The sequence below is a fragment of the Nomascus leucogenys genome, chromosome 16, assembly GCF_006542625.1.
Source record: "Nomascus leucogenys isolate Asia chromosome 16, Asia_NLE_v1, whole genome shotgun sequence".
Classification (NCBI taxonomy): Eukaryota; Metazoa; Chordata; class Mammalia; order Primates; family Hylobatidae; genus Nomascus; species Nomascus leucogenys.
The window spans coordinates 21,504,465-21,516,593 of NC_044396.1; the positions used below are offsets into that span (position 1 = coordinate 21,504,465).

Genomic DNA, 12,129 nt, shown 5'->3' on the forward strand with positions numbered 1-12,129 from the left:
GTCCCAGCTACTCAGGAGACTAAGGCAGGAGAATTGCTTGAGCACAGGAGGTCAACCCTGCAGTAAGCTATGATCACGCCACTACTACAGCCTGAGTGACAGAGTGAAACTCTCTCTAAAAACAAAAATTTAAAACAACAAGAGAATGTACTATGACATAGGATCACGGAATTCAAGAAAACACTGAGTTCAAGAAACAGGCTGTGGTGAGCACTATTTAAAAGCCTAAGTTAAAAAAGGGAAAATGACGTGGAAAGGGAAATGGTAGAATAGTTACTGCAAATGGCAGTGGGAAAATGAAGCAACATATTATTCTCTTTTTTCAAGAACATTGGTACGGGTGACAAGAACTTCCCAAAGGCATGAAAAGGGATGAAATTAAGGGTACGGAGAGAGGATTTAGTTCTGAAGTGTTCTAGAAATTAAGCTTAATAAGGTATATCACCTTACCCAATATATTCATCTTTGTTCTCCTCAGTCACCAGAATGTTGGAACCTCCCAACTTCAGGTCATGTGAAGTAACTTTTCCCAAAATCTCCATGTCAACAGAAAAGTACATTTCTAAGCCACATTCTTCAATGTTGTTATCTCTGGGTGCAATAAATATATATACACTAATTAACAAAATGAAACAAAATGGGTTTCAAAAAGATGACTTATTGCAAAACAAAATCTTCAAACCTTATCCAGATAAGGGAGTTATAAAATTCAGTATCAATAGATTCCAAATCCTTAATAGTAAGTTTTTTACTTAACATACGCTTGTAGAATGGTAAAGAGAAACCAGTATCAATAAACTTTCCATGAAATAGTGCCTGCAAAGAAAAATGAAAAATTTTATTTAAAATTTGCAAAATAACAATTTCTTAGAGAACAATGATAAAAGAAAAATCATGAGACTTTACAAGTAAACAAAGCATTCAGTAAGTGAATGGCATAAATCATGAAAACTAAAATGTTATATAAAATGCTAGGTATGAAAAACAAAGTTAAAACAATCTATTTTATAATACATAGCTATATAACATATATCAAAAACTGTATAGGATGATAAAAGACTTCTATTACCATACCCTGCCTCAATCTTCCTAAATGTTTTATAAATGGAATTAACCTAACTGGATAAGGAAATATAAAAGGGCCCTGTGCACCTGAAAAGGCAGCTCTCCTGTTCCTTTCTTACTCTCACCATTGCCTGCGAAGCTTTTAAGACTAACCCCATCGTGCCTTCGCTCCTATTCACAATAGCCAACACAGGAAGCCCCAGACTCCCAGCAATTTTGGGGAACTAAAAAAATCCACTGAAGCTATTAATACTACCTTAGCCCCTCATGAAGTTATGTCTTCCCTTACTCAGTTTAGATTCCATAGTCAATCATTAAAATTAACTACCTTCAAGGTGGGGCGCAGTGGCTCACACTTGTAATCCCAGCACTTTGGGAGGCTGAGGCAGGTGGATCATGAGGTCAGGAGATCAAGACCATCCTGGCTAACACAGTGAAACCCCGTCATTACTAAAAATACAAAAAATTAGCTGGGCATGGTGGCACGCACCTGTAGTACCAGCTATTCAGGAGGAAGAGGCAGGAGAATTGCTTGAACCTGGGAGGTGGAGGTTGCAGTGAGCCAAGATCGTGCCACTGCACTCCAGCCTGGGTGACAGAAGGAGACTCTGTCTCAAAAAATAAAATAAAATAGCTCCCTTCAAACCCTACCTCTGCCAGTGCATTTCTAGCAAAATCCCAAGCCTAGCTAAATTCAACTCTCAGGTTACTCAATGCCTGTAGCTAGGCAATGGAACATGCTAGAAATGCATAAACAACCAAGCTGACCGCTCCATGACCGACAGTCATATTTTGTCACTAGTCTGTTTCCTGGTAATCACATTTCCCTACTGCATTCACTCTCCCACTTTCCTGGATGACTATTTCATTCCTACTCTTCTTTCTTCAAATACTTACTTCTCCCCACTCCTTATTCTGAGTTGATGATCTTACTTCTTATTTCACAGAGGAAATAGAAGTAACCAGAAGAAAACTTTAGTGTGTTCTACTATATCTGCTCACTACTATCATCTGAATCCATATAATCTTATTATAGATAATCTTTCTATCACTTGGTGTGTTTGCTAAATAAATCTCTTCCTTTCTCCAACTCAAGCCCATTGCTCTCATATTCCTTATATTCTGACTTTATCAAATTCTTTATCCTCTAACTTGGTAGTATAGTTTAGACGTCTGTCTCCTCCAAATCTCATGTTGAAATGTGATCCTCCAGCTGGCTTCTTCATACAGAAGAATGAAACTAGAGTGCTACCTCTCATCATACACAAAAATTAACTCAAGATGGATTAAATACTTAAATGTAAGACCTAAAACTATTAAAATCCTAGAAGAAAACCTAGGAAATGCCCTCTTGATATCAGCCTTGACAAAAAAATTTCTGGCTAAGTCCTCAAAAGAATTGCAACAAAAACAAAAATTGGTAAGTAGGACCTAATTAAACTAAAGAGCTTCTGCACAGCAAGAGAGGGAGTAAACTAACCTACAGAATGGGAGAAAATATTCACAAACCATGGATCCAACAAAGGTCTAATATCCAGAATTCATAAGGAACGTAAGCAAATCAAGAAAAAAAAATCCCATTAAAAAATGGCCAAGCATAAACAGACACTTCTCAAAAGAAGATATATAAGCAGCTGCTGGGTGCGGTGGCTCATGCCTGTAATCCCAGCACTTGGGGAGGCCGAGGTGGGCGGATCACCTGAGGTTAGGAGCTTGAGACCAGCCCGACCAACATGGCGAAACCCCATCTCTATTAAAAATACAAAAATTAGCTGAGTGTGGTGGTGCATGCCTGTGGTCCCAGCTACTCAGGAGGCTGAGGCAAGAGAATTGCTTGAACCCAGGAGGCAGAGGTTGCAGTGAGCTGAGATCATGCCACTGCACTCCAGCCTGGGTGACAGAGCAAGACTCTTGTCTCAAAAAAAAAAAAAAAAAAAGAAAAAGAAAAGAAAAGAAAAGAAAAGACATATAAGCAGCCAACAAAATGTATGAAAAAATGCTCAACATCACTAATCATCAGAGAAATGCAAATCAAAACCACAATGAGACACCATCTCATACCAGTCAGAGTGGCTTTTGTTAAAACGTTACAAAATAACAGATGTTGGCAAGGCTGCAGAAAAAAAAGAGACATATACTTTGTTCAGAATGTAAATTAGTTCAGCCACTTTGAAAAGCAGGTTGGAAATTTCTCAATGAACTAACAGTTGAACCACCATGAGAATCAGCAATCCCATTACTGGGTATAGATATCCAGAGGAAAATAAATTGTGCTACCAAAGGACACATGCACTGTATGTACCCCACAGCGCTACTCACAATAGGCAATACCTAGAATAAATCCAGGTGCCCATCAATGGTGGACTGTAAGAGCCATGGAATACTATTCAGCCATAAAAAGAATGAAATCATATCTTTTGCAACAACACAGATGCAGATGGAGGCCATTTTCCCAAGCCAACTACCAAATACTGCATGTTCTTACATACAGGTTGGGAGCTCAGCATTGGGCACACATGGACATAAATAGATGGGAAAAATAGACATCTGGGGACTACTATGGGAGGGAGAGAGGGATGAAGGCAAGGGTTGAAAAACCACCTATTGGGTACTATGTTCACTACCTGAGCATGATGGGTTCAATCATACCTCAAACCTCAGCATCACACAATATACTTTTTTAACAAACCTGCACATGTACCCCTGATTGTAAAATTAAACCAGAAAAACAAAGAATTTTGACCTGCAACTAATAGACTAATGCCCTGGTGAGTTCTCACCCTATTAGTTCCCTACAGAGCTGGTTTTAAAAAGAGTGTGGCACTTCCTCCCCACCCTTGCTTCCTCTCTCATCATGTGACTTTCATACACGCTGCTTCCCCTTCCGCCATGAGTGGACGCAGCCTGAGGCCCTCACCAGAAGACGATGCTGGCACCATGCTTCTTGTACAGCCTGCACAGTCAAACAAACCCCTTTTCTTTATAAATTATCCAGCCTCTGGTATTCCCTTATAGCAACACAAAACAGACTAAGATACTTAGTCATCACTATCAGCAATACAAATGTTTTATTCTCCTCCCATTCTTGACTCCATAAGCATTTATAGTTAGTGTCCAATTATCTATGATTCCTTGTTTATATTTGCTGTATCCACTCTCCCTCCATTCTCTCTTGATTTTACTCCCATCAGTCTTTCCACCCTACCACTCATGAATAACTTTCACCTTTGCAGATACAATGGTCAAATCCCAGGCTTCATCTTGCTCAGTCTATCAGTAACATATGACAGGGTTGATGATGTCTTCCTTCTTGAAACACACTTTCTTCTTCCCTTGTCCTCTGGGGACCACTCCTATTTGATTCTACTACCTCAGATCTTTTGTTGGTTACTTATCTCCCTGACTTATAATTGTCCTTGAACAACTTCTTCATCCATACTCACTCTATAAACAATCATACTGCTTTTTAATACTCTCTATATGCCAAGAATTCCCAAATGCCTGTCTCCAAACTAAATATCCTTTATAAACAATCATATTGCTTTTTAATACTCTCTATATGCCAAGAATTCCCAAATGCCTGTCTCCAAACTAAATATCCTTTCATTGCCAGACTTACACCTCCAACCATCTCTTTTACGTCTCCATTTGGATGTCTACTTCAAACTTAACAAGCCAAACCTAAATATTCTGGATTTCTCCCACCCCCAAAATTTGCAGCCAGACAAGCTGGCCATAAATATTGTTGCCATACTTGACTCTCTCTCACACCCTGCATCTAATCTGTCAGAAAACTGTTAGTTCTAACTTCACAATATACCCAGAATCCAAATCACTTCTCACTTCCTCCACTGCTAGAAGACACAAGTCCAAGCCACTATTACCTTTCACCTGGATTGTTACAAATGATTTTCCTGCTTCTATCCATGTTTTTCCATGCCCCCAATTATAGTCTGTCTTCTACATACTCGTAAAGCAAGCTTAATAAAATTTAAGTCAGATCATGTTAGTTAGATCAGGTCACTCATTGCCGTACTCAACTCTTATGTGAATTTCCTAAAGGTCCCACACAGCATCTCTCAATCTCATCTCCTATTACATTCTCTCTCATATCCTCTGCTGCAACTATACTGGTCTCTTTCTCAATCAAGAATGCACTCCCACATTAGAGCCTTTGTCTTGCTGTTCCCTATGCCTAGAATAGTCTTCAAGATATCTGCATGATTCAGTCCCTAGCTTTCTTCAATTTCTGTTCATGTGTCATCCACCAGTGAGGCTTCCTCTAAACATACCATATAAAAAAAGCAACATACTCTTTCCTTCAGAATATATCTATTGATTATTCGTTTCTATCTAATGGAATTTAGGTCCCTGAGAGCAGGGACTGTGTATTCTTTTCATCTCTGGAGCCTAAAACAGTGCTTGGCATTACAGTAGGTTGTCAATAAATTTTTGCTGAATGAATTAATAGATAATAAAGTGCAAATAAACAGGTAAATAAATAAATACAAACACTTCCCAAAAGACAATAGTTCCATAAGGGCTTCTGCAAAGCTCTAAAAATTCCAAAAACAATCAAATACAATTATTAGATCGCTCAGATTTTCCTTTTATTGAAAAGTAGGCTGGGAGTGGTGGCTCACATTTGTAATCTGAGAACTTTGGGAGGCCAAGACAGGCGGATCACTTCAGCCCAGGAGTTTGAGACCAGCCTGGGCAACATGATGAAACCCCATCTCAACTAAAAATACAAAAAAATTAGCTGGCATGGTGGCACGAGCCTGTAGTCTCAGCTACTTGGGAGGCTGATGCGGGAGGATCGTTTGAGTCTGCAAGGTGGAGGTTGCAGTAAGCTGAGATCACGCCACTGCACTCCAGCCTGGGCAACAGAGTGTGATCCTGTCTCAAAAGAATTAAAATTTTTTCTATTAAAAATAAACAAATAAAAGTAGTCATACTATAAATGGGTCTTAATTTTAAAAATGAAAGGACTTTTTTTTTTTTATTATACTTTACGTTTTAGGGTACATGTGCACAATGTGCAGGTTTGTTACATATGTATCCATGTGCCATGTTGATTTCCTGCACCCATTAACTCATCATTTAGCATTAGGTACATCTCCATTATAATGCTGTCCCTCCCACCTCCCCCCACCCCACAACAGTCCCCGGAGTGTGATGTTCCCCTAAATATGAAAGGACTTTTAAGGACTAAGTGGCTGTATAAACATAATCTTCATATTCACAATCTTGATTTTATACAGGTACTCAAAAAATATATTTTTACACTCTCCAGGGAAACTTTCTTGGTAAATTTGTGAATAGCAAATATAATGCTTATCCTTTTTTTTTAAAAGCCTTCTCTAATACATTTGTAACAAATTTAAATAAACAAAAATAATAAAGTCAGGAACTCACCATGGCAATAAAACGACCAATGAAACAGAAGTATGAAAGATGGTCTGGATTAATGGTTGATGCTGGATTTATCTGCAGACAATAGTTGTTCTTGCCCGCATACTCAAATAAGCAATACATTGGGTTCAAAACTTCATGTGAAAGCAAGAAAAACCATTCTCTATAAGAAAATAAGTCAAGGTTATTTTTTAGCATTAATATGTGAATTTAAAAACAGATCTTAAATATACTCATATACACCTCATACCTCTGCTCAATAGTCTTTAAGAACTCCACTGCCCAATTCTTTGGCCCTCCATCCAAGTTCTTCTATGATCTGGCTCTCCATTTAAGTTACCTGCTAGTTTCTATGTGGCCAAACAACAAATTCACTGATCCTCATATTAGATATAACATGCTCATTTGTATGCCACACTTTTGCTTGGATATGTCTCTTCAACTTCAATTCAGCTTAAATCCCACTTCAACAATTTTTTGAGGCAATTTCCAGTGTATTTGTATTAATATCAGTCACTGAATACTCTGTTCTAACAATCTCACAATATTAATTCATTTTTATGCACATGACTTGCCCCATCCATCAGACTGTAAGTTTCTCAAAGGCAAAAGCCATGTATTTTTTTGTATTCTTAACTCTTACAAGCACTCTAGGATGTATATACAATAGGTTTTAATGTACATTTGCAGGTGATACCGAGATACACAGCACTGCTGCTATTTAACAGTTTTAACTTTATTGTCATTGCATTAAAAATGAAACTAAAATTTAAAAGGTTAAATCTTTAAATGTGATAAGCAATCGCTAACCTTTTACCACCCATTTTAAAGTCCAATATGCGAAATCCAACTAGATAAAGGTATTACAAGATAAACCCAATCTCTAAAAGGTTCTTTTCAACAGCAATTTCTTTTAAGGAAGGGTTCCAAACTCAAATGCTTACAGTGATCTGTAAGTACAAGGGGATTCCTTCTCTATTCTCTAGATGGGGCTCACATTCTCTGCTTAGCCACAATCCTCCATTCCTTATATACTTGCTAAATTATTGGTTTTAAGGAAGAAAAATTTCTAGGCATATTATCGTAGTCCTCAGATAACTGGGCAGTGGTGGACACTGTAGTGAAACAGAGTATATGCTAATCTACAGGGGAAACAGCAACTCTGATTCAGCCCACTGATGCCAGGTGAGAAGGCAGGATTGTGGGTCGAGTGTTTTAAAGAGAAGTCAGAAATCTTCATTCTTAAGCATAATCTAATGATTTTCAAATGTCATCAAATAATTTAAAAACCATAAAATCACAATGAGGGCCACCTCTATGTAGGCTAGATCTGGCCTGGCAGCCTGTTAATAAATGCTTTCCTAAAGCTTATAAAACACAATCGCTGATACTGCCTGAAGGGTAGAGAAGGCAGTCCTCAACAAAATCAACTAGAAATAGTAAACACCAATTATTAAAACTAAGTCCAGTTGTAACATAGTAGTAGTTGAACCAAGTGACTTCCCTCTATAATGAGGCTGAAGTAAGACATGCCCCAGGTAAGAGGACAGAGCAGGTCTAGTGAGAGTGTGTTTAGACACATATATAAAAACTAGGAATAAACCCTCCAGATGCTTCAGATAATTTCTAGCAAAAAACAGCCCAGAGAAAACTGAATTAATTCAAAAGAAGAATGGCTAAAACATGGCATCTAACCTTTCCCCTGATGCTAGCAGAAAAGGAAAAAAAATTCCTAACTAGCAAGAGGCAGAAGAATTAACTTTCAACATATTCTTCTCAATACTGTCAAATAAACTGAAGAGACACAAGAGGTTGAAAAAATTATGAGACAAGAGATGAGCTAGCAGAGCCTAAAGAAGAAAATGAAGAAAACAGTAATACCACTAATGAAGAAAAATCACATTAGAAGCAGCAAAACGTAGGGCAGTACTGCAAACAGTGACATGAGGATAGGCTTGAGAAAAATCAAAATAAAATGGAAAAGCACAAAGATAAAAATGATCAGAGAAAAGATGACAGACATGTAAGACTGACAAAGGAGATTCCACATACCCATGACTGATGTTCCTGAAGAAAAATGGAACAAATGGAACAGAAAAAATATTCAAAGACATAATAGAAGAAAACTTCCCTGACATTAAGGAAGATCTTAATATATTCTAAAAAACGATACAAAACAATCAACAGTGAAATTATTGAACTTCAAGAAAAAGGACTGTGTGGGCACCCAGAGGAAAAATAAGGTTCCTACAAGGGGCTGGCCTCACACTTCACAGTACTAATATTCAATGCTAGAAAACAGTAAAGCAATGTCTGAGTATTGGAAAAACAAGTGTGTGAGAAATTTATATCTAGTGAAATTGTTGTTTATATGTAAAAGCAACAGAGAACATTGTATGCAAAGACTGTAGGAATATATCAATCCTGTAAATTCTTTAATAAAACATTTCATGAATCTAGCCCACCAATACATGAATTAAATAAAAAATTTAGTAATAAAAAATAATGTTATGGAGGAACTAGCTATATTCATTAAAACCATCAAAATATAAAACTTAGACCCAAATAGTTGAGGCAAATAAGGGCTCAGACAAGAATGTAAATGTTAATAAACACACACTGTAAAAATACCATATTTCCTCATTTCTAAGATACCTTTCTTATGTCTGAACATTTCTGAAATTGAGATAAACTCACAATAGATGCAATATGAACATTTATTATGATAGGCAGTGTTTCGTTTCTGGAAAAGTTTAATGATGTTGTAAACGAGGAAATATGCTAATATAAACAAAACTCTGATAATTCCACATATATTATCACGTATCTATTCCCACCAGTGGTACTTGGTTCTGTATCTCTTTTTGCCAGTTGTGTTAAAACTGATTTTGTAATTCTGTACACCTCTGAAATGAGTTCAAAAAAGGAGTTGTTTCTATGAAAAGCAAGTTTGAATTCTTTAGAAAGATTTAATCAAAATGTTTTGCTAAACAATAAATTGTTGCCAAATTAGGCTGGGCAGAACAAATAAGGGACAAAATTAAAAAATAAAAGGATTTTCTACCCATATTGCTTCACAAGTGTCTAGTGTTAACAATATATTTAGTGAATGTAGAAAACTTTATTCCCAAAAGAGACTCAGATTGGACTAAAAACATAAACATAAAACCAACATATGATGTTACAATAGCAAAAAATAAGAATGTATGCATGCTAATCCATTAATTATGATATTTCCATACAACAGAATATTGTACAGCCATTTTAAAAAAGAAAATATTCAGACTGAGTGCTGTGCCTCACACCTGAAATCTCAGTACTTTGGGAGACCAAGGTGGGGGGAATCTCTTGAGCCCAGGAGTTCAAGATCAGCCTGGGCAAAACTGTGAGACCCTCATTTCTACAAAAAGCTTTAAAAACTTTTTTTTTTTTTTTTGAGACAGCGTCTCGCTCTGTCACCCAGGCTGGAGTGCAGTGGCGTGATCTCGGCTCTCTGCAAGCTCCGCCTCCCAGGTTCATGCCATTCTCCTGCCTTAGCCTCCCGAGTAGCTGGAACTACAGGCGCCCACCACCACGCCCGCCTAATTTTTTGTATTTTTAGTAGAGACGGGGTTTCACCGTGTTAGCCAGGATGGTCTCGATCTCCTGACCTCATGATCTGCCCACCTTGGCCTCCCAAAGTGCTGGGATTACAGGCGTGAGCCACCATGTCCAGCCTTTAAAAACTTTTTAAAAAACAAGAAGGAGAAAAAAGAAATAAACAAATTCACTCACTCACTGTATATATGCTAACATAGAAAGATGTCTACACTATATAAAAAAACAAAATCAGATCCTACATTTTGTACATTGTATGATTAATTCTGTTAAAAAAAAGCAGCAAACATATACTATATTACACATATATACGAATTTACATATATGTAAAGAAGATGTATAGAAAGATAACCAAGAGTAGTAATAATAATAATGGTTACCTTGTGTATTTTTGAGAAAAATTCTGGATTGTTAATTCAAAAATTTAATACAATATATTCACATATGTTTTCAAGAATACTTTCCCTGCATACAATGAGATATACTTATTTCAAGGCAGATATGTGTGTTTTTATTTTACCTCGCTAGGCCACCATAATCAAGTCCTTCTTCTCCTCTAAATATTACATATAAGCGCCTCCTCAAGTCATAGGGTTTTAATGCCATAATCTAATTAAAAACAAAAACATGAATATTAAATACATGCAGTACAAGTTCCTTTCAAACCAATTTAAATTGAATCTCTATTTTCAAAATAACACATTTCCTTATCTTATACCACGCTTTTAACTCAAGAGATGAATTGGTTTCTTTCACAAACTAGATGAAGACATACATATCAATCTGTCAAGCTTTTCCTGACTCACTTTCACATATGGTTGACCCATAAACAACATGAGTTTAAGTCAACATGGTGACTGCACAGGTCCACTTATACTTGAATTTTCTTCAGCCTCTGCCACCCGAGACAACAAGGCCAAGCCCTCTTCCTCCTCCTCAGCCTATTCAATGTGAAGACAATGGGAATGAAGACCTTTATGATGATCCACTTCTACTTAATGAATAGTATATGTATTTTATCTTCCTTATGATTTTCTTGAAAAAAATTGTCCTTTCTCTAGCTTACTTTATTATAAGAATACAGTATACAGGCCGGGTGCGGTGGCTCACGACTGTAATGCCAGCACTTTGGAAGGCCAAGGCAGGCGGATCACGAGGTCAGGAGATTGAGACCATTCTGGCTAACATGGTGAAACCCCGTCTCTACAAAAAATACAAAAAATTAGCTGGGCGTGGTGGTGGGCGCCTGTAGTCCCAGCTACTCGGGAGGCTAAGGAAGGAGAATGGTGTGAACCCGGGAGGTGGAGCTTGCAGTGAGCCGAGATCGTGCCACTGCACTCCAGCCTGGGCCACAGAGCGAGACTCCGTCTCAAAAAAAAGAATACAGTATATAATACATATATTATACAAAATATGTGTTAATTGACTCTTTACGTTATTGGTAAGGCTTCCAGTCAATGGTAGGTATTAGTAGTTCAGTTTTGGGGTAGTCAAAAGTTATACATGGCTTTTCAACTGTGCAAGGGGTCAGCACCCCTAGCCCCTGTGTTGTTTAAGGGTCAACTATACTCCTTCCCCCTTGTAGTATTAAATGATAGTTCTACTTTGGGTTAATGACAAGAGAGGAAGAGTTTGACACAAAAGGCTTTTAAGATTAAAAATATTATCTCCCCTGCTGGTTTCCCCAAACTGTACCAAAATCTTCCAACAGGTAAATTTTTCTGACTAGCAGTACTTCGAGGCAAAAGACTTTGTTCTGCATCCTGCTTATACCACACATTCCATTTCTCAGTAGTAAAGGAACTCAGCTATAATGAGCAATTATTTATACAATAATGAATTTATTCACAGGCTAGTATAATTTAAAAACAATACCTATACCAAATTTTCATAATCTTTAATAGCTTACATTAAGGTTACTAGTAAGTAGGCTTTACTTTGGAGAGAAATAAATTACATTCCACACATATGTCAGGACCAGAGCCAAGACTGGCAGGTCTGGGTTGGAGCACAGCTCACCAGCATGCCTCCTTTGGGGCAGTTGTGGGCTCA

The 12,129-nt window shown here is 37.4% G+C and overlaps 1 protein-coding gene across 5 annotated transcripts in view; it reads right to left on the reverse strand.

Moving 5' to 3' along the window:
• The window catches only part of WWP1 (WW domain containing E3 ubiquitin protein ligase 1), a 122,570-nt gene that overhangs the window by 19,701 nt on the left and 90,740 nt on the right, over positions 1-12,129 (reverse strand). For all 5 annotated transcript variants that reach the window (XM_030794873.1, XM_030794874.1, XM_030794875.1 and 2 more), the window contains 4 exons: positions 10,598-10,686; positions 6,484-6,643; positions 683-816; positions 451-591 (listed from right to left, as the gene is read on the reverse strand). In XM_030794873.1, the coding sequence (XP_030650733.1) occupies positions 451-591; positions 683-816; positions 6,484-6,643; positions 10,598-10,686 (524 nt within the window). The remainder of the gene's footprint in view (positions 1-450; positions 592-682; positions 817-6,483; positions 6,644-10,597; positions 10,687-12,129) is intronic.